General features: G+C 39.1%; 2 protein-coding genes across 7 annotated transcripts in view; one reads left to right on the forward strand and one right to left on the reverse strand.

The window, feature by feature from the left end:
• GARIN6 (golgi associated RAB2 interactor family member 6) overlaps positions 1-15,954 on the reverse strand; it is a 41,169-nt gene extending 25,215 nt beyond the window's left edge. The window contains 1 exon segment of the mRNA XM_045826354.1: positions 15,775-15,954. Coding sequence (XP_045682310.1) covers positions 15,775-15,954 — 180 coding nt within the window.
• Positions 1-25,846, forward strand: part of ANKS1B (ankyrin repeat and sterile alpha motif domain containing 1B) — an 830,913-nt gene that overhangs the window by 231,554 nt on the left and 573,513 nt on the right. The window lies entirely within an intron of this gene.

Here is a 25,846-nt window from a genome sequence, read left to right on the forward strand (position 1 = left end):
TGAGCCTTCAAGGTATTTTTAGGCTAGATTTATAAACATGTTATAATAATTCACATTTAAAAAAACACATAGAAAGTTGAGCTTTTTAAAATTGTAATAATTTGCATGATAAAGTCTTTAAAATCTAAAAGTCTGTATAATCACAGAACAGCTTTAGGTTATATAACACTTTAATAAAAAGTAAATCTCTTAAAATATGAATTTAGTTTGAAATGCCTTATGGGTTTGGTTTTAAGTAAAGCCTCAGCAAATTTTTTAAAAGAAATTTGAAAACTAGTTAGTGAGATGCTCAACAAGCTCTATTTTATCTGCTTTGGAAAATATAAATTTTTCCCCATATTTTGATGAATTTATTTATTTATTTTTTTAAAAAAAGATTTTATTTATTTATTTTTTAGAGAGGAAGGGAGGGAGAAAGAGAGAGAGAGAGAGAGAGAGAGAAACATCAATATGCAGTTGCTAGGGTCCATGTCCTGAAACCTAGGCATGTGCCCTGACTGGGAATCAAACCCGTGACACTTTGGTTCGCAGCCTGCGCTCAATCCACTGAGCTACACCAGCCAGGATATTTTGATGAATTTAGATGTTATTAAACCCATCTTAAAATTGACTATCAAAGTACATTATTTACACATACAGTGTATTGTATGTAGTTTAATAATGTATATGCATGTACTTTTATAAGGCATGGTAATATCCAGTTCTTTTTATTACTGACAAGTTCAGAATGCACTTTCCACCAAAGACTACATTTCCCCAGCTAGACCTGAAGTAGTGAAGATGTCTCATGGGAGCAGAGTAGGACAGTTGGGCGTTATGGTGGAATGCAGAGCACAGAGCAGACGCAGACCACTGAGGAATGGAGCTCTCTGGCCGGAGAGGGCTGCATGGGCCCCAGAGCTGTTCCACGGCCGCCCTGTTTTCACAGCCCCACTGCGCTGTAGCACTGCTGATCTGCCCCACAGCAGTGTGTTTTCACGGCCATGCTGTATCGCCGCACTGAATCAAGTTTCCTTCTCCACTGCACCCTCAAACTGGGGGTTCTGGCTGGCACTGACTTGGTGCTGACAACCATCAGTTGACACCATGATTGGGGAATTATCAGCTTCTTGTATATTTTCTATATAGACAAATATGTCATGGCATATCAGTCCTTGTCAGGAAAGTAATTGGAAAAGACAAGCATGTTTGAAATCTTAAAAGGGAAAAGAAGGCAGAAAAGGAATGCAGCATGGTGGTAAAAAAAAAAAAGGAACTCATTTTCAAAGAAGATTTAATTAAGTAATGTAAGCACAGTTAAATTTAAAATATTCTATACACCTTTTGAATTAGAGGCAGGAAAGGGAGTAGGAGGAGGGCCACAGAGACAAAAAGGACACTTTAAAAGGAATTATATTTATAATGATAATAAATGTGGTTAATTTTTTTTAAAAGTTCAAACACATACAGAAGAGAATAGTATAATGAGCTTCCATGTACCAATCACCCAGCTTCATCAGTGATTAATACTTTGCCAACCTTGTTTCATTTATCCTCTATTGTTTTCTGGGATATTATAAAGCAAACCCCAGACAACAATATTAATAATTATTTATTAGTATCATTCACTATGGAAATAATATTAAAATTTTCTCAATTGTGAGATTAGCAACATTTCTAATGTTAACAGGCTGCATCTTTACACAGACTGGTGAGTGAACCATGTTCAGCAGGGGTAAATAGAGCCAGGGCAAAGGGTTCATACTTATTTGGCTTCTTGGTAAACAACAGTAGAAGTAATGCCTAAGCCTTAAAAATCCTTTTTCTGCAATTCCTGTGAAAACAGCCCAAGGATGCTTGTGTGTGTCACGTGCACTGGTGTTCTTGTGGGGAATGATGACAGTGAGGTGCACAAGAGGGGCTTAGCACCATCCCCTCCAACATTGTTACATTGTTCCTACATGGGTTTCCCTGGGAAACTGACTTCCAGCTTTGACTAGGGTAGAAGAGGCTTCTAGGGAGTACTGTTGAGATCAATGCCTGTGGAAGGAAAGTGAAAGAAGGAAGCAAGAGGGAGGAGCTGAGTTGGTAAGTAGGTTCAACAGAGGACTCCGCCAACCCTATGGCAAATTCTGCTCAGGGCTGACGGACCACTGATTTGTCCCTGCAGGCAGGTCACCCCGGAGGGGTGGAGATTAGATGAGGAGGCCCTCTCCAGCCAGGGCAATCCCCATGGGGGCTGACAACAAACAGCTGTCCTTCAGGGCCACTTGCAGCACCTTGGAGCACAAACCCTTCCTCCTCCAAGGGGAATCTGGGCACCACATGGAGCATCACTCCAATTATTTTTAGTGGGAAAGTCTGATCCTACAGTTTTGGGTTGTCCTAAGTTGGGAACTTATTAAATGCTTTTGAGTACTAGGTATTTTATATACATAATCTTTCATCTTTACATTGACCCGTAAAATAGCTTTATTTTCGAGATGGGGAATCTGAGAGGGCAGGTAGCTCATCCAGGGTTGCACAGCTGGTGTACGTGGAAGAACTGAGATTTCAACCCGGTTCTGTCTGACTTCCCCGCTCTCTCCACCAGCACAGCCTTCCTCCATAACTGTGTCAGTCCACCAGGAATGAAAGCCCTCAGACAGCACACCCATTGTCCCTGTACTTTTTGTTCTTGTCTATCAGTTAGATTAGCATTGTATGTTTTAAACCTTTAAAGCCGTGTTTATTAAAGGCTTTCTGAACTTACTTGAAATTCAAGTGAGATGACAGGTTGGGACATGATCTCTCTACTTTTTTAGAGCTTTATTGAAACTGTGAGGTTAAAGAAAAATAAACCAACCAAAGGCATGTTAATGTCTCTGTGATGATTTTTCTTTTAGATTTACTGTGCTTTGAAGAAGAGACACTAGATAATCAGTATGAATCACTCTAACTATTATTTATTCCTAACCTTTTTAGCTACTGAATGGGAATGGGAGAAGCTGAGTTCTATTCATAACTCCTCCAGAGTTCCTGCCTAAGTGATCTGGAGAAAGCCACTTAACCACTGTGAGCTCTGGTTTCCTTACTTGAAAATTACTGTGATGATACTCACCTTTGTCTTGCTTTAAATGACAGTTGTAAGAATAGAGTAGATGCTTTGTGCATGCTTTAAAACAACTCCGTAAGAACATGATGTTTTTTAACACTTTCAGTAAGCTGATCAAATGTGTTCATTACCGTTCCTCTATTAGTTTTTGTAGAGAATATTTAAAAATCTATAGAAAGATATTGCAAATACACTTAAACTCATTCACCTATTACTGGGTGTTTTTGTCAGCAGCCAAATGAACTGATTGAATTTGTGTGTTCGACATACATTGGACAGGTATGGTAAGCAGAATAATAGCCCTCGAAGATGCCCACATCTTAATCTCCCAAACCTGTGAAATATTACCCTACCTGACCGAAGGGACTTTGTAGATGTGAATAAGCTAAGGGTTTGGAGATGGGGATATTATTCTGGGTAATCTAGGTGAGCCCAATGTAATCCCAAATGTTCCTGAGAATGGAGAATGGGAAATCAGAATAGGAGAGAGATTTTAAGATGCAGTGTTGCTGGCTTTGAAGGCAGAGGAAGGGACCATGAGCTGAAAAATGGCTGTTTGCCTCGAGAAGCTTGAAGAGGCAAGAAAATAAAATCTCCTAGAGCCTCCAGAAGGGATGGAGTCCTAATGACATGATTTCAGTCCAGTCCGAGTTCTGACTCACAGAACAATAAAATAATACATTTGTGATGTTTTAAGCCAATAAATTGTGGTAATTTATTACAGCAGCAATAGTCATTTCATTTCACCCCTGGATCTTGGTCCATGGGAAATAATAAATTGTCCTGTTGTCAAGTCTAAGAACCACACCGGCATGGTGGTGGGGTGTGCTTCAGGATGCCTCTGTCCATCTCCAGATGGAGTGCAGTCTGTTGATGAGCTCTTTCCTAGGTTTGTCTGAATACCACTTCTTGGCAACGCGTCCCGGTGCGGGGTACGAGCAGTTATGCTCCTGTAAGAATTTCTTAGGAAAGCCTTCCCATTGAGATTTCTGTTCCACTTACACTGCAGGATGATTGGCTGCCCATTAGTGCCATTGTCTTGGTCCTGATATTTTTAACTACTCAGTGTCTGAGGGAGACCTCATTCCTCTTTTGAAGATCTCCTGCTGCTTCATACTGAGAATCCTTTAGGAACTTTTTATCCACTTTCTTTGATTAAGTTCTACTACCAATATCTACTGCTGCTAATCCAAGACTGTTTAGCACCATTGGAAATAATCATGCAATCAAAGGGGTGAATTTTAGGAAAACAATAATCTACTACTAGGTGTGTGTTTGTGTATGTATGTATGTATGTATGTATGAACATGTGTGTCATGATAGGAGAGTAGAGAGATAGTAATATTTTTTAGCTCAATGGATATATACATTTAAAAGGATTTTCAGAAGTAATTAAAGACACTAATCAGTTGACTCTGAGTTAATCAAAAGAGAGATTTTACTAGATGTACTTGACCTAATCAGGTGAGCCCTTTAAAGAGCAATGTTCTCCTTCTGACCTAGAAAAAATGAGTCAGGTTGCAAATTGCCTATGACCAGGAGAAGGGAGCCTACAGAGACTGAGAGCCTCAGTCCTACAGCCACAAGGAACTGAATTCTTCTGATGACCTAGATGAGCTTGGAAGAGAACCCTACACTCCAGATGAGAATCTCAGAACTGTAGCCCGTACTTTGAAGGGAGCCTTGGAGTCCCTGAGCAGAGGATTGGTCTTAGTCATGCCCAACTTCCTGAGTCACAAAATCTGAGAGAAAGTAACTGGGTGTTGTTTTAAGCTGATAAATTAATGATGATTTGTTATGCAGTAATAGAAAAGTAATACAGAAATAAGAGGAAATAGAAAGGAAAGAAAGAAGGGAGGGAGGGACAGAGAGAGGGGAGAAGGGAGGGAGAGAGGAAGAAGGAAATACATTATGTTAACGTGATTTAGCAAATTCCATTGGTTTTCATGAATACCTATTTATTTACTAAGACCTCAAAATCCATCTGCTTAACTCAGAGAATTTTGGCAGGGACTGATCTCAAACTTCCTACTCTTTTTGTCTCAATTTCTATTTTAAAAATTGGAGTAAAGATTTTCCCATATCTAGTCTTCTGTCATCTATCACATTCACTATGATTTTTGATATATTACAGAAAATTCACTACAGTCAATTCTTTTAGTGCCATGAGGTATAGTATGTATAAAGCTAGAGTCTTGGACTTCATTCACGTGGGCTGATGCTCTCAAATTATTGTATGGCCATCTTGAGTTTCAGTTTCTTCTTTATAGCAAATGATATTTTATTTCCAGTTTGAAGAGCATTCTTCTCATTGGAACAGATAAAAGAAGCACAACTGCATATGGTTGATTCTGCCTGCTGGCTGTCATTTGTTAAAATCAAATTATTTTTCATTTACCGTGGGTGCAGAATATCTGAGAGTTGAAATACTGGGTGGATATATGCTAAATTCTTTTTTATTTTAAAGAGTTTTCTTGAGGTATAATGTACTGTCATAGATGCACTCATTTAATATGCAATTCATTGATTTGTTTTCTGGAAACGTGCAGTTGTGTGGCCATCACAGCCCCCTGTAGGACAACTCCACCACTGTGCCGTGTCCCTCAATCTTCACTGTCGGCTGCATTGGACAAAGTCGGGCCCTCCTCCTGACCTGCTTTCAGACCTAGTTTCCAATTCAGTAAATTCTACTCTTTTTATAGTAGTTTTGTTGTTACTTTGTGTATTTTCCTGACTTCTGCGGCCTTTTCTTCTCTGTCTCCATTGCCGATTTCTATTTTTCTCTCAACCCTCTCACCATTAGTTTTGACCAGGATTATAGTACTTGCACTGCTTTTGACCTCAGCACCTCATCCAGCTGGAACAAAATTGTTTCGTTCAAACAGTTGGGGTGGTTAGTACAAGCCTTTCCTGTTCTGATAGCTATGGATATAGCCAGGGCCGCAATGGCATTGTTGCTCCTGTTATTTTTTCATCAGTTATATAAATAATACGGAGGTTTCAGATGCTTGAAGAAAATAGTTTGGAAGGCAGAATATAACATTAAACTCTGTTTTCAGAATATTTTGTAAAACCTTAAGTTACATCTGTCTCACCTTCTAAAGGTCATCTACAGCATTTGTTAACATAATGATTGTTGCACTGAACAAATTGCTGAAAATTTACATGTAGCTTTTCTTGAAGAAGTCGTATTTAACTATATAATGGTATCCTTTTATTTGGGAGATATTTCTAAATAAAAATTTCCACATAATATGGCTAACAAATCTGGATTTTTATATACTTTAATTTTATATATTATTATCACTCAGTTTGGGTATGGGCATCTGATAATCTGTTCTGTGAACTAAAACTCAGGTACTACGGGGCAAAAGGAGTAAAAGAAATAGTCCGTGGGGGCTGGAGGGCATGTTAAGCAAGGATTGAAGGGTTTTCATTGATAGACATGACACAGTTATGAACAATATCTGGTAAAAAGGACACAGGTAAACTGTTACCTATGCATAATCCCTAAGCTCCACCCTCAGGTCTGCTTTTCTGCTATTAATTTCTTCATGACACGTTCCCATGTCAGTTCTCTATGACTGTCATCACAGTTGGAATTATTTATTGAGTGCTTATAATTCTGGCTAGACAATATTGTTCCCTACACGGATGTGTCTGGCCTATGATGGGAATCCAGTAACATGTGTGGAATGAATAGTTTTCCAGCCTCTAATAATCAGAGTCTGTATCCCTAGTGTGTGTGGGAGCTGATGACTGGTGAATGGGCAGCCATAGAAATGAAATACGTTTAGCAAGGACAGAGGCCAAGGGCACTGTCTTTCCCAGAGCACTCCTTTTTCTCTGCTACTTTTTCTTTTCACACATGTGCTTCCCTTCTCTTGTTCTGGCTCCAGAATTTCTTTTTTGGAGAGTATTGATGAGGTCATTGCTTTACTAATATCAACCCTCCAAGAATATTTATGTTTTTAAAGAAGTTAACTGCCAGAAAGATGTTATATCATTCATGGAAAAAAATTCATCTACTTATCAAAGATGGAAAAGGTATTGTGTGGAATGGAGGCGGGATTCCTATATTACCTAGCAGCACAGTTATAGCTTTGCCTCTCCCTCTGTTTTCTCCTTATTTCCACAAACACTCTTGGAGCATCTAAAGTGCTAAACTGTTGGGGATTAGAAAGCAGACCGCTGGGAGGGAAAGGGAAAGGGCCACCCAGTGGAGTGCTCTCCAGACAGGGCAGACGGGTTTGGATGGGATGTTCTATGCTAAGGAGATACTGCCCTCGTCAGCGAGAGGGCGATAGCAAAATGTTCAGGTTATTTAGCCAAAGTCAGTGGGACAGATTCTGATGATATGCTTTTATACATTTAGTGCTTAACTTTTAGAAGACAAAAGCTAGACCAATTGTTTTAGCTAAACAACAGAAAATTCAGTGTTGTTCTGAACAATCAGTCTGATACTTTGATTATTTAAAGCAAATTTTGTGGCTGTTACAGATTCATAGTCCATGATATTTGACTATGATTGTTGTGTTAGGTTTTTGCAGCCTAGGAAAACATCAGACATCAGACGAGGGCATAAGATTATAAATCTAAACATAAAACCAAACTCTCCTACAAACATTTTTGCAATGTGTAATTCCTTATTTATTTGGCATGAAGGTAGTCATTATAATAAATATAGAATAACCTCTTCTGCCTTCTACTGTTAAGGCCTGCTTCTGGAATGGGATTCGGAGACATACAAATGTTAGGGTAAAGAGGAAGAAAGTGCTTTATATTTTAGAATATGAACAGTGTACCTCTAATAGATTTTTATGCACACAGGACATGAGGTTTATTCACTTACTCGACACTTAGCTCAATTCAGCCTGACACTGAAGTGTTAGTATGTTGCACATGAAATGCTCTCTGCCAGGGATATGCTTTAAGACCCCACGGAGAGTCTCTGAACAGATTAGGAAAGGGCACTCCGCGTTGCATGGATCCAACCCCTGGCCAGTATTATTGCCTGGCTTGGAGTTAGGGCAAGAACTGCAGCCTCCAATTGCCTTTGAGGCCTGGTGCCTCACGATCATACACAGCCCCTCTGGGTATTTAAGTTCCTATGTTCTTCCTGGTTGTTAATAAACTGGAAGTTGGGTCATAACTCCTGGGCAGAAAGATACATTTTGTAAGCGAAGACCTTGCATTTTACATAAGAAGAAAGGAAAAGAAGAATAATATGAATAATTGAACAGTAGCCATCATTTTTCATGTGTTATCCCAAATAATCCTTACTAGAGTCTTTTGATGTAAATGTTACTATATTGACACAAAGTTAATGCTTAAGAAAATGCTGTTTAGTGTTTCGAAGGCTTGCTTAAAGTAGAAAAGCTAATGGACAAATGCAGATGCAAGAATCCCTGCCTGAGGTTTGGTTCTGTCACCAAACAGCAAACAACCTTCAACAGCCCGCTGGCCCCTTTGCCAGTAAGTCGTATGGTTCCCTAAAAAAACACCCCAAACCCATCCAACCGCATGAGGTGCCCACCAGGAGCATGGTGAGAGGAAGGCTTGGGGTTGGTTATTGGAATAATTCAAGAGAACATTTTCTGTATTTTGTTTCCCTTTCTAAGCTGTTTGTATCCTGAGGGGAAAAATTCAAGAAATAAAAGATGGGAAAAATTCTGGCCTTCCTTTAGTCCCTTCTGAAATAAAGGAATCGATACATGTTGGTTGAATGTTGAATGCGTTTGCTATATTCCATCAGATTTCAAGCATGTGATACAACACTTTTCCTGGGAAAGAGAAAAGTCCAGTTGCTTTTTCAGATGTAGAAATGAGGCTAGCTCATGGGTGCCTCGTGCGACCTGCTTTTGTCCTTTCAAGAAGACAGGATCAAATAATTAAAGTGTCCCGTGCATTAACAGTATCTTAGGAGTACATCAATAACTCTGTGAACTACAGTAACCTTCTCTCTCACTTCCAGTAAGCTCATCCAATGATAAATGGAGCCACTTTACCAGAGACAGCCAGATAATTTAGCTAAGGCTCAAGAGAACAAGAATAAACAAATACTTAGACAGTATTTTGCAGAGGAAGAGTTAATAATGCAGGCTTCTTCAGCCTGAGGAAGAAAACACAGTTTTATGAAGAGTATTTTTGAAAACTAGGAAAGACTTTCATGCAGTAGGAAGGTTAGCAGCATGGGCACATAGCGCATCCAAATCAGATGTGGAGCTCTGCAAAAATACAGATGCTTAGGTTTCCACCTCACCGCAGAGCTCCTGAATTAGAATTTCAGTGGGGGTAGAGGGTGGGCGGGGCTCAGACTCGACACTTTTTAAAAGCTTCCCTGATGTTCCAGACTCACAGCTAAGGCTGGGAACAATTGCTCTTGTCACTTAGTCTCCCATCACAACTGACTAAGTATGTAGGTGTCTTTGATTCCTTGTATTCCACGGTCTCTTGTCATGCGGTGATGAATGCGGCTCATAGGTAGGTAGCAGTAATGACGCTTTCCTAGAGGGAAGCTCATACCGTGTTCCAGGAGAGCTGTTAGATCTTTCACACGGGATATTTTATCTCATTCTCAAAACAACCTTTTGAGAAAGATAGTATTGTCTCCAGTTTATAAAAGAAGAAAAGGAGCTCACAGGGTTTCAGTGATTTGCGACACATAATAAAACCACAGTAACCAGGATTTCCATACAGGACTGTTGGGCCTTAAAGCCTGCTCCAGCAAGTGGGTGTGAAAAAATATCTAAGGCGGATTGGAATTAAAAAAAAGTATCAGATTGAGTGTAATTGATATCAGAACCAAGAAGGGAGAATTGAAATAATAGATGACTGACATTATTTACTGATTTCAATATCTGTCCATGGCAACAAACTGTATATACTCCTTTACATATTATCCATATTTATCTGATATTGCTATGCAGTGGGCAGTGCAATCCAAATACAAAGTAGTTTAAGGGGAGAATTTGCTTCTTTTTCTTTTTTTTACTTAACATTTTAAATTTTATAGTCATTATTTTACACACACACCAGTGGCAGCATCTTTAATTTCAGCTACCAAAACTTGATCCCTAGTGGAGTTCTGATTTTACTTTTCTTTTTATGTCATTTGATCTTGGCCTTGCTAATGCTACAGGCTCCTCCTGTGCTTACTAGACTGATAATTTAATTTTACTGTCGCTTATCAGCTTGGGTAGCCCATGTTGGTGGGTTGTTGTTGTTGTAGTTGTTTTTCCCAACCAGGAGGTTGGACTTTGCCTTTACTTTGTCCAGGAAAAAGTGAGTTTATGCCTCGAGATTTGACTCTTTTTGACCAGACTTCCATGTCTGCTACAGTCCCCACCTGAGGGTATTTTTTATTATTCATTTTAAAGAGATAGGAAAGGAGTAAAGAGAGAGAGGAGAGAGAGAAAGAGAGAAACATAGATGTGAGAGAGAAACGCTGATTGCCTCTCGTGCACACCCTGACTGGGGATTGAACCCATAAACTGTTGGTATATTAGGATGACACTCCAAACAACTGAGCCACCAGGCCAGGTTTAGCCATTTTTTGGATTACCCACACATATACACATCTACAGAAATACACTGAGGAATAATCACTTTACATAATGCTTTTGATTAATTAACTCTATTTTTTCAAATTTTCTTGGGACTGGGGCCTGTACATTATAACTGCTCTTGAGTATATATAGTTCAGTGATCAATTTATCCTCTCAGTGCCATGCTTTTTCTTGAGGGGGGTATTCTTATTTATTAGTGAATTACTGAAGATGGTGCTGTTTAGGTGGGGGGGATCTGGCACTGAGTTTGGTTTTTGTTACCAGTGAGAACATTTAACTTTGTGACTATAGCAGTGGAGATTTACATCCTGCTCTTATGTTCTTCTAGTTTTTGATAGTTTTACCATTTTAATTTTTAATATTCAGCCTTCAGGAACATAATATAGATTTTTGAAGGGATGCATCTATACTTCCTGGTCTCTGCCTCCTAAGGAGTTTTATCACACAGATTCTTAACTGAATTTTTAAGTATCTTTTTCTTATAAGCCAAAGCTGAGGTCAGTAATCACTTGCACAGCTCATTGTCTATGAGTAGCTTTGAAAATGAGTGTCTCTCTGTTCATAAATCTGGGATGGAATAGTTGTAAATTACTGAAAATGACTCTTAAGCGGAGGTAGATGCTACTTATTTTTTTTTTTTGGACTGAAATCTACCTTCAGAAAGGAAATGTGCATTTCAGGATAGTATAATTCTGGTTATTTCATTGCATATATGAGTGATACTCAGGTCATTATTCCAGAGACAGTAAAACAACTCAGGGATTCTAGGTCTTGTGAGAAAAAAGTTAACTGTTTCACAGAACCGTGTGGGAGTTCTAAAGCTATTCTCTTTAACAAATGACATGATTTTCTGCTATGAATACAGTATAATTCTTAATGTCTAAATTTCAATAGTTCCTTATTTCATGGTTTTGGGCAAGAAAAGCACATTTTGCTCATATCAGATGTATATATTAGATGTATTAGGTATATCTAATAGATTAGATTCCTTTAATAACTCAGTTATGCCAATTTACTCCTTATTTCTATTAGTTTTTTAGAGTCTGTATATATAAGTGAGATCAAACAGCACTTGTTTTTCTCTGACTTATCTCACTTAGCATGACATCCTCAAGCGTCAACCATGTGGTTGCAGGATTTCCTTCTTTTTCTGTGGCAGTACAGTTGTGAGTATGCAGGATGCAAAACACAGAATTTATTCTTGTATTATACTTATTAAATCATTGTATTATCTTTCATACAAACAACCATGAACCTAGTTTTGTCCCACACTTTGTGTGGTGTGTGTATATGTGTGTATGATATATATACATGCACACATATACATATATATACTTGCATATATGTACACACATACATAATACATCTAAATTAATTTAAATTAGCCCTGGCTGATGTGGCTCAGTGGATTGAGTGCTGGCCTGCAAATCAAGGGGTCACCAGTTCAATTCCCAGTCAGGGCACATGCCTGGGTTGCGAGCCAGGTCCCCAGTGGGGAGCATGCAAGAGGCAACCACACATTGCCTTTCTCTTCTCTCCCTTCCCCTCTCTAAAAAAAATTTAAAAATCAGTAAAAAAAACCCAAAAAGCAAAAATTAAATTAATTAAACAAGAAGGCAAATAGGCTGAGGAGGCTCTAATGTCCTGGCAGCCTACATAAGAAAACAAAAATCAAGCCTGTAAATGCCTCAAGGTTATGAGATTGAACACTAAGGGCATCAAAGCGCAAGAAGCACACAAGGCTTGTTTCTAAAGCCAATTAATCATTCCATCATTCCTGGAGGTTTTATTTTTTAGTATTTTAGTATTTCTTTTAGGGCAAGTCTACTAGCAATAAATTCTAATTTCGAATTAGAATTATAAATTCAAATAAGTAGAAATCCTCTCAATTTCTACTTATTTGGGAATGCCTTATTTTATTCTTTGCTTCTGAAGGATAGTTTTGCTGAATATAGAACTCTTGGTTGACATTTTTTCCTTTTAGCATTTTGAATATTCTGCTCACTGCCTTTTGGACTGCATGATGTCCGAAACATTAGCTGTGGTCATTCTCTTGCTCCTGTCATGATTCTCTCTTGGTCTTTGCTTGTAGCAATTTGTGTGTCCATGTGTGGTGGATTCCTTTGGATTTATCCTACATGGAGTTTGTCGAGTTTTTTTGGTACGTAGATTAAATGTTTCTTTCATCAAATTTAGGAAGGTTTCGGCCATCATTTCTTCAGATATTACTTTTTCCTTTATCTCTCTCTTCCTTTGTAAAACTCCCAGAATGCATATGTTGGTACTGAGCAATTTTCTAATGCTCTGTTATTTTTATTCATTTTCTCATTTTTCTGTTTATTAGACTGAAAAATTTCAATGGACTTATCTTTAAGTTTGCCAACTTGCTTTTTTGCCAGTTTAAATCTAATATTGAGTCCCTCTAGCAAATGTTTCATATAATTATTATAATTTATAACTCAGAATTTTTACTTTGTTTTATTTTATAATTTATATCTCTGTTAATATTGGCGTTCTCTATTTCCCTTTAACACCCATTCTCTTACTTTTAATTTTTACACGTAGTTCATTTAGTTATTTGAACATATTTATAATATATGACTTAGAGTCTTTGTCTAGTTAGCTGAAGATCTTTATATCATGGGGGATGGTCGCTATTGACTTCTTTTCTGTAAATGGGCTACAGTTTTATATTTCTTTATATGTCTTGTAATTTTTGTTGAAAATTGGACTTTTGAAATAATATAAAATGGCAACTCTGGAAATCAGATTGTTCTCTTCCCAGGATTTTGTTGTTATTTTTGTTGTTTTGCTCTTTATTTGGTTAGTGACTCTTCTGAATTAATTCTGTCAAGTCTGAATTGTTTTTTATTTGTGGCAGGTCAAATATCTGCTTGGTTACCTTATGATTTCACAGAGTTTTCCTTAAATATCTTGAAACAATAAGCCCCCCTATGCCAGGGACTTTGTGTGTAGAGGCATGTCTTCAAGCTCTTTTACTTACAGTTTACTTATTTGCCATAGCCTTCATTTTCTCCTTTGACAGAGCCTCAAGTTCAACCAGACATGAGAGATTAGAATCTTTTCAGGTATTTCCTGGGCCTGTACATGTATGTGGTCTTTTTGGTCTATATAAGTACACTAAAGCTTTTCAGAGACCTATATGGACATATCATTTTGCAGATTTTCTTTTTAAGCTTTTTAGACAAATTTTTTTTTAAAAAGTTTATTGATTGATATTAGAGAGAGAATAAGGGTGGGCGGGGAGAGAGAGAATGAATCATCTATTTGTTGTTCCACTTATTTATGCATTCATTGGTTAACATGTATTTTTCTCTATAACATCTTTATTTAACTTGCCTAGGAATGGAATGATGCTTATGGTTGAAATGGAGCCTCTACTTCTGAGGCAGAATAATGCACCCCAAAGATGTCAGTGCCTTAACCCCTGGAATTTGTGAACATGTGTGCCTTACTGGGGGTGGAACGAGCATTCTTTGTGTATCAGGACAGTGCTTTAACCAACTTAGCTACCCAGCCTGGGTGGACAGCCTTTTGTTTGCTGCTACTATTATCACTGACTCTGGCTGCTGTGATGTTAAATGGCTGGAACATTAAGCAATTGCTGCTTATTCATTTTAGCAAACATCTAGAGGATAAGGCCTTTCCCACTGAGTGAGCTCTGCATGAGGTCAAATAAAAACAAGCCCTGTAAATGGGCCTTTTCCAGGGGTCCGCTGAACGTGTTAATTCGTGAGAATTCTCTGTGGGTGCGAAGATGTTTGCAGTGCTCCAAACCCACTCATCCCCACCCTACCCTACCCCAGGAGCTTCCAGGCTGCAGTTTCTAAGGTTCGTTCCCATTGTGAGGCTGCTAGTTTTCTCCATGTGGAACTAGAGAGTGGGGATGGGAATGGGGCAAGTTAAAATGCCACAATGCTTACTCCTGGAACAAAGATGCTGCTGATTTTCTGGAATACATTCTACACAGATTGTTGCACACCTTTGTCTAACTTTTAAAGTTCTGTAAAAGCTGACTTAGACAATTTTTTGTGGCTGTTCTCATTGCTTTTATGGACCAATGGGTTTTCAGAGATGCTTACAATTTTCAGAAGTGCTTCTTCACCATCCTTTAAAGAGGGTGGAGAGAAAGTCATGTTCAAATTCACTGTAAAGTTGAACCAATGAGCAGATGAACTCATGTGAAGCAGATTGCTGGCATAGGGTTGACTTCTGAAAAATAACATAAAGTAGTTTTGAATAAAAAGTGTTTAGAAGGCACTTGAGTTCTTGGACCATGAATAATGTAAGGATAATGATGTTTGAATGATGTTTGAGATTATTCTAATGGTTATGATAGGATGAAATAAAGCTGTATGAGAAGGGAGATAAATTCAGAGGCAGCAGCAATACCTACATGGGTGATGCTGAGGCCCAGCTTAACATGGCAGCTATGATACAGACATGCAAGGGTGAATCAATCCTGGGACTGGGTGATAGAGTGAGGAATAAGGGTATAGAGTAGTTTTGAAAGGCGTAAATGTTGCTGCTCTGCTTTGCAGATATGCTAGTAAAGTAATGATAATGTTAACAGGCAGACTGGGCCTGTCCACGTGGCACCTTGGTGAATGACCCAACAATTAATGCTGGAAGGAGCAGATCTTTATTTACAACGTTCCAAACTTGGAGGGGGGGCTCAGAGCACCTCAGCCCAGAGATCTCCTCTCCTAGAAGACCCAGAACCTCGCCTGCTCCCCAGCAGACTACCAGCCAAAAGCATCCCCCAAAGTTTCCCATGTCCTTATCTGTGCAGGATCTGGAATATGTTGCCATCAGCCTCCATATAATAGCCCAGAAAGGAATGCACCCAGTTATTCTGGATCATGGTGAAACTCAGGAAAGGCACAGGTCGTAAAAGTCCAGGTAAAATCCAGGTGCAGCAGGACAGGATCTTGCAAGGAAGTCCTTTGCAGCTCCAGAGTTAGCGAGAGCAGGCACGATCATAGCAGCAGCATCTCCTTTCTTACCTGTCCAGGCTGCGTGGCCTCCCTCCTCACTATAAACTACATAGCTACTTGTTTACTTCTCCCTTCCCACTGCTCTCTTTCAAACAACATGGCAAAAATCCCTTACTACAGGCAGCATGTCTCTTCTCTCACTACTACTCCCTGCATGGCCAAGAGCATGAATGGCTGTCACGCTTGAGTTTAAATCCCAGCCTGAATCTTCCTCCATAACTCCATTTCTGACTCCTTCCACAATTGGCTGCATCTGCCAGTGCTCTGCTATCTTCTGCTTTTCTCCAGCTGGCATTGCTACTCTGGGCAAGCATGGCCTCATGACTCTAGCTGCCTTCCTGCTTTCTGCCCAGGCTCAGCAAGCCCCTCCAGCTTCATTACCAATCAAAGTCATGCCCATCTCCCCATTCCCAGTGGGCAGACTCAGCTACTTAGCATAACTATAACATTGGCCAGCTGTTATTGATATGCAAAGTACCTCTCCACAGGTCCATATGCTTCCTCATCCCCAGCCATGGCTGGAATTTTTTTCTTTTTCCTATATTCCCCGGGAGTGGGGGGAGGGTGTAGTTGGGGGGCTTCTCAGCCTACACCCCATCCTGAACCTTGTTCCACACCTGTTACAATAATGAAGATGATGGAAGACATGTGGCAGATTTTTATTTCAATATTTTAGAGATTCCTTCATTTAACTAAGTCTCTTCTTAATCTCTTTGCAGACATGTGATCATAAAGATCAAATGAATAGGTGTTGGTTATTAAAACCAGGGTTTTATGCTATTGAAAGCTAAATAGCATCAAGAGGCCTCCTAAATTACATTAATTTACAAACAGAAGAACAGGAAAGGGTTTTTTTTTAAGTCTAAAAATATTCCAAAATGTTAATTATGTTAATTTCTAATATGTGATTCTCTGGAAAAGCAGATGTCAGAATGCTGAGGTTTTATATTCATGGGATTTAATTAATGTGTATGGCAATGGTGGGTTCACAGCCCTGAATGCGCATTAATAGAATGTGTATTAGCAGTGTATCTTTTATAAATAGAAGAGTCCTGTGTTCAAGCACTTCTTGTTTTTTAGAACAGTGTTTGGATTCATCATTATTTTTCAAACCATTTCCCTCCTTTATTTTTCCATAGTCCTTGAAGGAAGAAAGCAGTAAGTGAAAAATAAGGTGATTATCAATGAAATCACTTTAATCCACATAATTGAGAAATGTTCATTCCTATGCTGAGTCAAAGCCAGGTTTCTGGACTCTTCTTAACCTATGGACATTTCTCATCCAGTTGTTTACTTCTGTGTGTAATTCTAACACGGCTGAAACCGGAGACAACAGCCCACATTTCCATGTTACCATTGCATCACAGTCTTCAATATTTTAACATCGATGTTGGTGTTTTTCCAGATTTTTTAAAGCGTTGACTCACACATTTGTGTCATTTACCTTTATTTAGAAGCTAAAAGAACAAAACTCAATTATGGTATTATCTTACTTGTCTTTATGGATAGAGAAGTAAATGATTACAAAGGAGTCTTCTTATAATGAATGCTTTTGTTAAAATAGCACAGGGATGGGAAGGCTTTGGGGGGCCATTCAAGTTGTTTTCTGTATTCTGAAGGTTTAATTTTTCTTAGTCGTTATTTATTTATTCATCCCTTTAATTCATTGATTCAACCCATTAATATAAACAAATGATTTTTGAGAGTCTACTCTGTGCAAGAGTTGTACTGTATCAAGTTCCGTGAACATATGAAGAAGCACTATATGGAGCACGTATGCTCTGTGCAGACCGAATTTGGAAGGAGCTCACAATAAAAATATTAAGTATGAATACTGGCTCTGAAAAATCTAGTGTGTTGTGAGACACTGGATTATTAATACAGACTATTCTTCCTGTTTTTACATCAGAGAAGAAAGAAAACCATGTAGGCAAGTGTAGTCATTAAATGCTCCATTGGCTAAGTAGAATTCATGAGTGGTTGTGAAAGAAAAGGAGGATGGTTATATCCCTAGAAGAGCCTCCTGATGCCCTGAAGGGATGGAGAGAGCATGAGCAAAAGGACATTGGGAACTGGGGCTGCTGAGCACATTAGCCCTATGGGAGCAGAGTGTTGAGCGGTATTCTTGGGGAGGCATCAGAGTTTGAAAAAATAGGATAATAATGATAAAATCCATATTTTATTCAACAAATATTTATGGAATGATTATTATTATCCTCTAATACTACTATCATCTGAGGCTATAATGTATCCTTTTTAGGAATGGTATGAAGCTATAGATCTGACACTGGCCCACTCTCTAGGGGGGAGGCTCAGAAAGGGCTTGCCATTTCATACGGGCACCAAGCCTAGCCCGTAGATTACATATATGATAGATCTTTCATATCCATATCCATATTTATTATTTCCAAATGTGCATAAGATTCGCTATGATTAATAAAATAGTAATTTACCATTGCTTTTTTTTTGCTCATGCATTTTTTTTCAAGCAACAAATCCAAAACATGTAACTTCTGCATTGGAGCTTGGTAGCGAGTGCAGGGTTCTTTTTGGGGGTGTCATATTTTCACGTGGAAAGACACTAATTACTTTAACTGAGCTTCTTTCTGCTCGTACTCACTCCTCAGGGGAGCTAACTGATGTGTAAATTTGGAAGCAGGAACTTAGCATGTGTCACTAATACTCTTTATGCTCTTCTCATCTACAGGGAGTATGATCCTTAGATTTAGCAGTGAAGGACCTGCCCAGGTTCGGGGGACCTGATGCTAGTACTCTCCATTTAACCCTGGAATTAAGTCATAGGAGGTCTATATTACCGTGCATTAGAGAGCTACATTCTCTAGTATCTGCCCTATCACACACCTCACTGACATTTTCATCCATTTGCCTGACCTTTCGTTTTATTCATGGGCTGGCTACAATAGGAGCATTGAGTAGTTGCAACAGAGAGAATCAGGGATGGGAGCTTGGAAGCTAGTCAGTCTAGAGGTATGAGTCAATGAGGTTGGAACTAGTGTGATAATTATGGAAATAGAAAAGTAATACAGGGTCTAGGAATTATTGTGAAGTGCAAATTTTACAGAAGTTGATGACTGCTCCTGCACTAAGAGTAAGCATGATGGGACAGGAAGAAAGCAAAGTGTCTTCAGGAGTTAAAGCCTAGGTCGCTGGGAGCAGTTTATAAAGTGTTTGTTACTCTGTCGGCCTTGCCTCTGCCCCTTCAGGTCACACATTCACCAACATCAGGAATAAAGGCTCCAGGACTAGTTCCATTATCACCCAGGACCCCTCACTATTACTAGACCTACCAACACAGGACATTTGTCCGTGGAACTTCATCTATCCAGCATTTTGTTCTTATGAACTTGGTGATGCCCTTTGTCTTCCCAATACTGAAGTTACATCTCAGTATTTTTCTGATGGACACATGGTTTACCGCCTGGCTCCCTATACCTAGCTGGGAAGCCAGTTTATACAAATGTTTGAATATTCAACTTTTTAGTTTATTTATTTGTTCAGCATTAATCCATAGTTTGTTTTCTTCCTCTTTCCAATAAGGAATACGAGGGACTGGGCTCCTCAAATTATAAAGCATGTTATTTCAAATTCAGTTTATTTTAAAACATCACTTTATTTCAAATTCATATAAACAATCTTTGTGACTTTCTTTTTCTCCTCTTCTCATTGGTGCTTCCGAGACAACACACTTCTTCGTCCTTTAGCCTCAAGGTTGTTTCACATCGTGCAGTCTTCCTCTTTGTCCTCTTGTTATTGGTGAACTACATCTCATTTCTTTTGACTTCTTATATACATTATCTAGATCTTTTCTTGAGGATTTGCACTGAGCGGATTCCTGTTTAGTTTTGCTTTGCATTTGGCATATATTGTGTTGCATTGTGTAATTTACTAAGGAGATTATTTCTGGCATTTCACCATTCGGTTTCACCTGGGGTATGCAAATTCCTACACAATAGTATACTAGAAATAAAAATCAAAGTTCATTTATATTTGAAATGCTATCATCACTTTCCCCAGGTGGTATTTAGACGTGTAGCACTTTTCCCCTGAAAGTAACATGTATATATAGTTAAAAAAATCAAATAAAACAAAGGAGGATCTTGTCTCATTCCCCACTGTTGATCACCAAGGTTTTCATCATTCCTTTCCGAAACAGTGCATGCAAATTATTGCCGAACATATTTTCCTGTTGCACAGATGTGAACATCACATTATATATGGTTCCTCCCTTTGTTTGAGCTTCACCATATCAGTTCCTACACATGGATCTCATTTTGGGGGGAATGACTGAATAGTAATAATGGCTACATTTATTAGTTGGGAAATAGGTATAGTACACTAAGCACTTTGTACAATTTATTCCACTTTATTTCAAATTTACTTCATTAATTTTGTTATGTCCTTTACAACCAACGACAACCCTTTGAAATAGATACTATGAGTATTCTAATCCTGCAGATGAGGATACAGAGACTTAGCCAAGGCAACTTTGCCAAAATTCAGATCTAGGATTCTGAATCCGCACTCTTTACTGTGTTCTCCAAGTTCATTTCACCAGTCACTGCCATCAACATGGCCTGGGATGTTTGTAAAACACAGACCTTCAGGTTCCGTCTCAGAGATTCTGACTTAGTAAATATCTGGGGGAGAGTCACAGATCTCAATTGTTAACCAGTGACTCAAGTAGTTTTATGCAGTGTAAAATGTGTGGACTTCTGCATTATACTATTATATGTCACCTCCTCGTATGAATGTTGGTTGTTTATTAAACATTCTCTTAAGGATAAATCTGAAAAATAATGTATAGTCCTTTGCTATGAAAATCAATGCCCCAATACACATCCTTCTATGCACATTTTTATTTGCATTTGTGAGTAATATGGGAAAGATTTCTAAAAGTAGAATTCCTGGGTAAAAGAGTATGTGCACTTAAAATTTGGATACAATTTTGGAAATTTTATCAAGAACAGAGACAGTCCTCATTTCCTTGCTAGTCCCTGGTTAATTATTAGTTATTTTCCAAGGAGTAAAGATTTTAGAACACTGAAAGAAATTAGTCAAAAGCATTTTTCAGCCAGTTCATTTTATTTATCTTTTACCTTGTGCTAGTCTGCTAGGCTGCCTCAATAAAGTACCAGCAATCAGATGGTTTACAGCACACAAATTCATTGTCTCAACAGTTCTGGAGGTTTGAAGTCCAAAACTGAGGTGCATGCAGGGTTGCTTGTTTCTTCCTAAGCGCTGTGAGAAGGAATCTGTTCTGTGCCCTTGCCCTAACTTCCAGTGTTTGCCGGCAGTCTACGGCATTCCTTAGCTTGTGGCAGCGTGACTTCAGCCTTTGCTGTATGTGCATGTCGTCACACGTCTGTGGACATGCCTGTCTCCAGATTTCCCCCTTTTTTCAGGATACCAGTCATTGAATTAGAGGCTCGCCCTTATGACTTTATCTTAATTTCACTAACAACATCTGCAACCTTATTTTCAAGTGAGATCACATTTTGAGGTAGTGGGGATAGGACTCTGACACATGGCTTTTTGGGAGATACATCTCAACCCATAATATACCCAAAGTGAAGTTTCTTAGGTAGTACTTACCCTAGTTTCTCACCGCTTTGCTGTGAGATTTCCACTGTGGTTTTAAATGTTTAAGTGACACCTCCAAGTTTGAAGTGGCTGGTCAAGAGAGGTTTCACTAAGAATCAAGCTCCAGGGACATTAATTGGTAACATTTCCCAGAGGCGGAAATATCCTGACACCCATTCAGAACTCAGGTGACGGATATTGGTAAGATCCGACTACAACTTTTCTCATTCATGACGGTAAGAGGCAAGCTTCCCTCCACGTACCCTCCCTCCATTTCATTATTTAATAGAATATTTAAAAGATCCTGGAATATCATCTAAGCAAAATAAGTCAGATGGAAAAAGTCAAGAACCATATGATTTCACTCTTGTGTGGGATATAAAACTGAATGCAACAAATGTACGAACAAGACAAATAAGTAAATGAAAACTCATAGACACAGACAACGGTGTGGTGGTTACCAGAGGGGGTGGGAGAGGGGAAGAGGTGGTAAAAGGTACAGGGCGTTGAATATATGGTAACGCAGGGAGACTTGACTTTGGGTGATAAATACACAATGCAATATACAAATAATATATTATAGAATTGTACACTTGAGGTCTATATAATTTTATCAACTGATGACACCCCAATGAATGTAATAAAATATTTTTTAAGATTTTATTTATTTATTTTTAGAGAGGGAAGGGAGGGAGAAAGAGAGAGAGAGAGGGAGAGAGAGGGAGAGACAGAGGGAGAGAGAAACATCAATGTGTGGTTGCTGGGGGCCATGGCCTATAACCCAGGCATATGCCCTGACTGGGAATCGAAACTGCGATGCCTGGTTCGCAGCCCAAGCTCAATACACTGAGCTATGCCAGCCAGGGCATAATAAAATATTTTTAAGTAGCAAGTGTACATAATTTTCTAGAAAGAGTGATAATCGTGCAATGCATATATAAATAGTGCCTCGCAGTACCATGTTCCCAGAATAATGGTGACAGTTTATCAATCCCATCTGTTCCCAGGTGAGGGAAAAACATTTTCATCACAGGAAAGTCCTAAAATTTCTTGCTATCTAAAGATATGCTTTCTAAAACTCTCCTGTAACCACCAACAAATTAGCCTAAAGGAAGTTCAGACCAATTCACACTTCACCTAATGGTACCCATTTTTCCAAATCGTCACTAACACTGTCTTTATCTGAAGCAACTTGATCAAGAATGCTATATCTCGTGTTATTTTAATTTGCATATATTTAATTATAAATGAGATCAAGCATCTGTTCACATGAGAAAATTCTAGCCCTTCATCATGAACTGCTCCTATCCTTTGCCCACCTTTTCCCTTAATGATTTCTTTCATTTCAGTTTTTAACTCTCTTTATACGATATACTCACCTTTTGTCATACATGTCAAAGAATTTCCCCAAATCTGTCATTTGTCTCCATATTTGATATCTTAGTGGCTTTATAGAAATTTAATATTCGTATGTACTCCAATTCAGCAGCTTTTTTCTCTGCACAGTTCCGGTTACGGGTCTGGTTATACCTCCTGGTCAAAGGTCATTCCTAATTTAAGATGATTATTAAAAGCATATTTCTTTATTATTTAAATATTGTTCTGGAATTTACTTTGAGGTAAGAAATGACATACTTGCCCGGCTTTATCATTTTTTTCCAAATGACTGGTCGGTTACCTCACTGGCAGCTGTTACCTAATTGATGGTCCCTCTACTTGTTGGAAATACAACCTTCATAATATAATAGATTTACACAGGCATTGAGCTTTATTTATTTATTTATTTATTTTAAGATTTTTTTATTTATTCACTTTTAGAGAGGGAAGGGAGGGAGACAGAGAGAGAGAGAGAGAGAAACATCAATGTGCAGTTGCTGGGGGTCATGGCCTGCAACCCAGGCATGTACGCTGACTGGGAATCGAACCTGCGACACTTTGGTTTGAAGCCCGCGCTCAATCCACTGAGCTACGCCAGCCAGGGCCCGAGCTTTATTTTTTAAATTTCTCTCTTTTATTCCATTGCCTTTCAATTATTTTACCATAGCCATTTATAATTTATTTAAATGTCTGATAAAGACTGATCCATATCACCTCTGTTACTTTTCTCTTTTCAAATTGATAACCTGGCTATTGCACGCATATATTTCTCCAAATTCATTTCAGGATTACTTGTCAAGATCCAAGATGGAGTGTGAGGGAAACTCCCTGGCATTACTACTGCATTAAATTTAAATCCAAGTGCAAGGGAAAGAATCACTATCTTTAAAATACTGAGTCATATCAGAACAAGGTGTGTTTTTTCAATTGGACTTCAATTTTCGTGTCCCTCGCCCAACCATTAATAGTCTCTCTTGGCTCCTCCTGTGGTGCCTTCTGCTGATATTACTGTGTTAGTTTTCTATTGCTGCAGTAGCCAATCACCACAACCTTAGTGGCTTAAAAACACATGCCTTCATTCTTTTACGGTTCTGGAAGTACAGAATGGGTCCTGCTAAACTAAACTCAGGGTGTTTGTAGGGCTGCATTCCTGTCTGGAGGCTCTAGGGAAGAATTTATTTTCTTGCTTTTCTAACTTCCAGGACCTGCACTCCTTCCTCAGTTCATGGTGTTTTCCGTCCTCAAAGCCAGCCATGGCCAGTCAAATCACTGCCCCTCCTTTTCTCTGTCGCTCGTAAGTGGGTGCTCCAGGGTGATCTTTTCATCTCAGGATCCCTAACATAGTCACATCTGCAAAGTCTCTTTGACCACGTGACATAACACATTCACGGGTTCCAGGGTCAGGCCGCGGACATCTTTGAGAGGCCATGGTTCTGCCCGCCACCACGATCCACACGTCTTCCCCGGGACTGTCCTGCTGCCCCTCAGTCTTCTTGCCCACTTAAAGACGCACCTGACAATTTTCTTATTTTTCTTAGTATTTCTTATTTTTCTTAGTATTTCCTTATTTAAATGTCATTGTTAGTCTTTAGGGTATACTTTTCTTGGTAGTGAAGGACATGTCAGCACAGTCAGACTGCTCCCCAAAACTTACACCTGTTTTGAGTCACCTGGAATTGTGAGCCATCACTGACTTGGAGAGCATCATAAACCCACACTCCCCTGTGTTAGTATTATTCTTCTCATTGTCGGAAGAAGAATTCGAGAAGCAGTGAAAGGATGCAGGTAGCTTGCGTCTTATGCTATCCCGTTACTTCTATTCCCACCTTCTTATTTAACTACCATCTTAAAACTCATCTAAGTCAAACCACCATCTCCTGGCCTCAGGAGATGCCTTGTGTTGATTACACTGGTCTTGAATTTGCCACCTGCTCTGGAGCCAATTTCATACTGCAAAGCACTAAGTTTCGGAAAGCTCATCTTGAGCTGAAGTCCTTCTTCTTGTTACCGTCTCTCCGTCTGCACTATCTACACCCACTTAGAGACAGAGCACAACTCGCATCACCCTTTTACTTTTCAAATACTTGGGGTACATGTTTCCCTGCACCTTCTCTCCTTCAGTCTTTTCTTACATGGGTTGGATACTCAACACTTTCCTTACCCACGTCCAGAGAAAACGGTCCATTTGGCCTTTGTGCCTGCTCAGATGCAGGCCCCAGTACCTGCGAGCTGAGGGCCCAGGTGCATCTCACTGTGGCAGTGATTGAGCCGCTTTGGTTTTCCCTGGTGGTCAGTAATACAGCTGTGCTGGGAGGCAGTTTCACAGAGGTGCCCTGTCAAGGTGGTCTAAGTCACCTTATTGCTGATTAAAAAGAAAAACAAAAAATACCTGGGTCTCTGATTGTGGCTAGGTCTTTCATAAGTCAGAAGGCCAAGTATCCTTTAGCTCCTTTGAAGAATTAAATCTTGTACTACCCTACACAGGATGGCTGAACCTGTGTTTTGTGAAATTGCTAAATCAGATCATTCCCAGCTCCAATCAGCACAGAGGAAAGGAGGCCTATCACGTTCCCTAGTCCAATTATCATGCTTTCATTCAATCAGCCAATGTAACATTATGTCTTTCACTGGTGTATTACACTCTGATTCATTCTGTCAGCTGTAATTCTTAATTTTTTTTCAGGATATTGCTAATCCATATACCCCCATACGGAATTTTTATAACTCATTTCTGTTTCAAACAATAGGACGTCATGTTTAGTCACCAATATATTTTGACTTGTTCGATTTAGCCTAGCCCTGCAAATCTTAAACTTTTATAGGAACACAATATAAACAACATGTGAGAACATATGTAATTGCTAATATTTATTTTGTTCTTGGGGAACATAATGTTCTTTTGATTTATTCAGTGCTTTCAGTGTGCATCGTTTTGAAGAAGTGCTATTTGATCCACACACTGCACAATCAACCACACCAGGTAGGGTGAAGCCAGCTCAGTTAAGGTTAAGTCTATGTATCAAAGATGGACATTCCAAGCCCTGGCTGGCGTAGCTCAGTAGATTGAGCACGGGCTGTGAAGCAAAGCATCACAGGTTTGATTCCCAGTCAGGGCACAAGCCTGGGTTGCAAACCATGGCTCCCAGCAATCGCACATTGATGTTTCTCTCTGTCTCTTTCTCCCTCCCTTCCCTCTCTAAAAATAAATT

This window comes from Phyllostomus hastatus, unplaced genomic scaffold (assembly GCF_019186645.2).
Source record: "Phyllostomus hastatus isolate PE091 unplaced genomic scaffold, TTU_PhHast_1.1 phas_scaffold_755, whole genome shotgun sequence".
Taxonomy (NCBI): domain Eukaryota; kingdom Metazoa; phylum Chordata; class Mammalia; order Chiroptera; family Phyllostomidae; genus Phyllostomus; species Phyllostomus hastatus.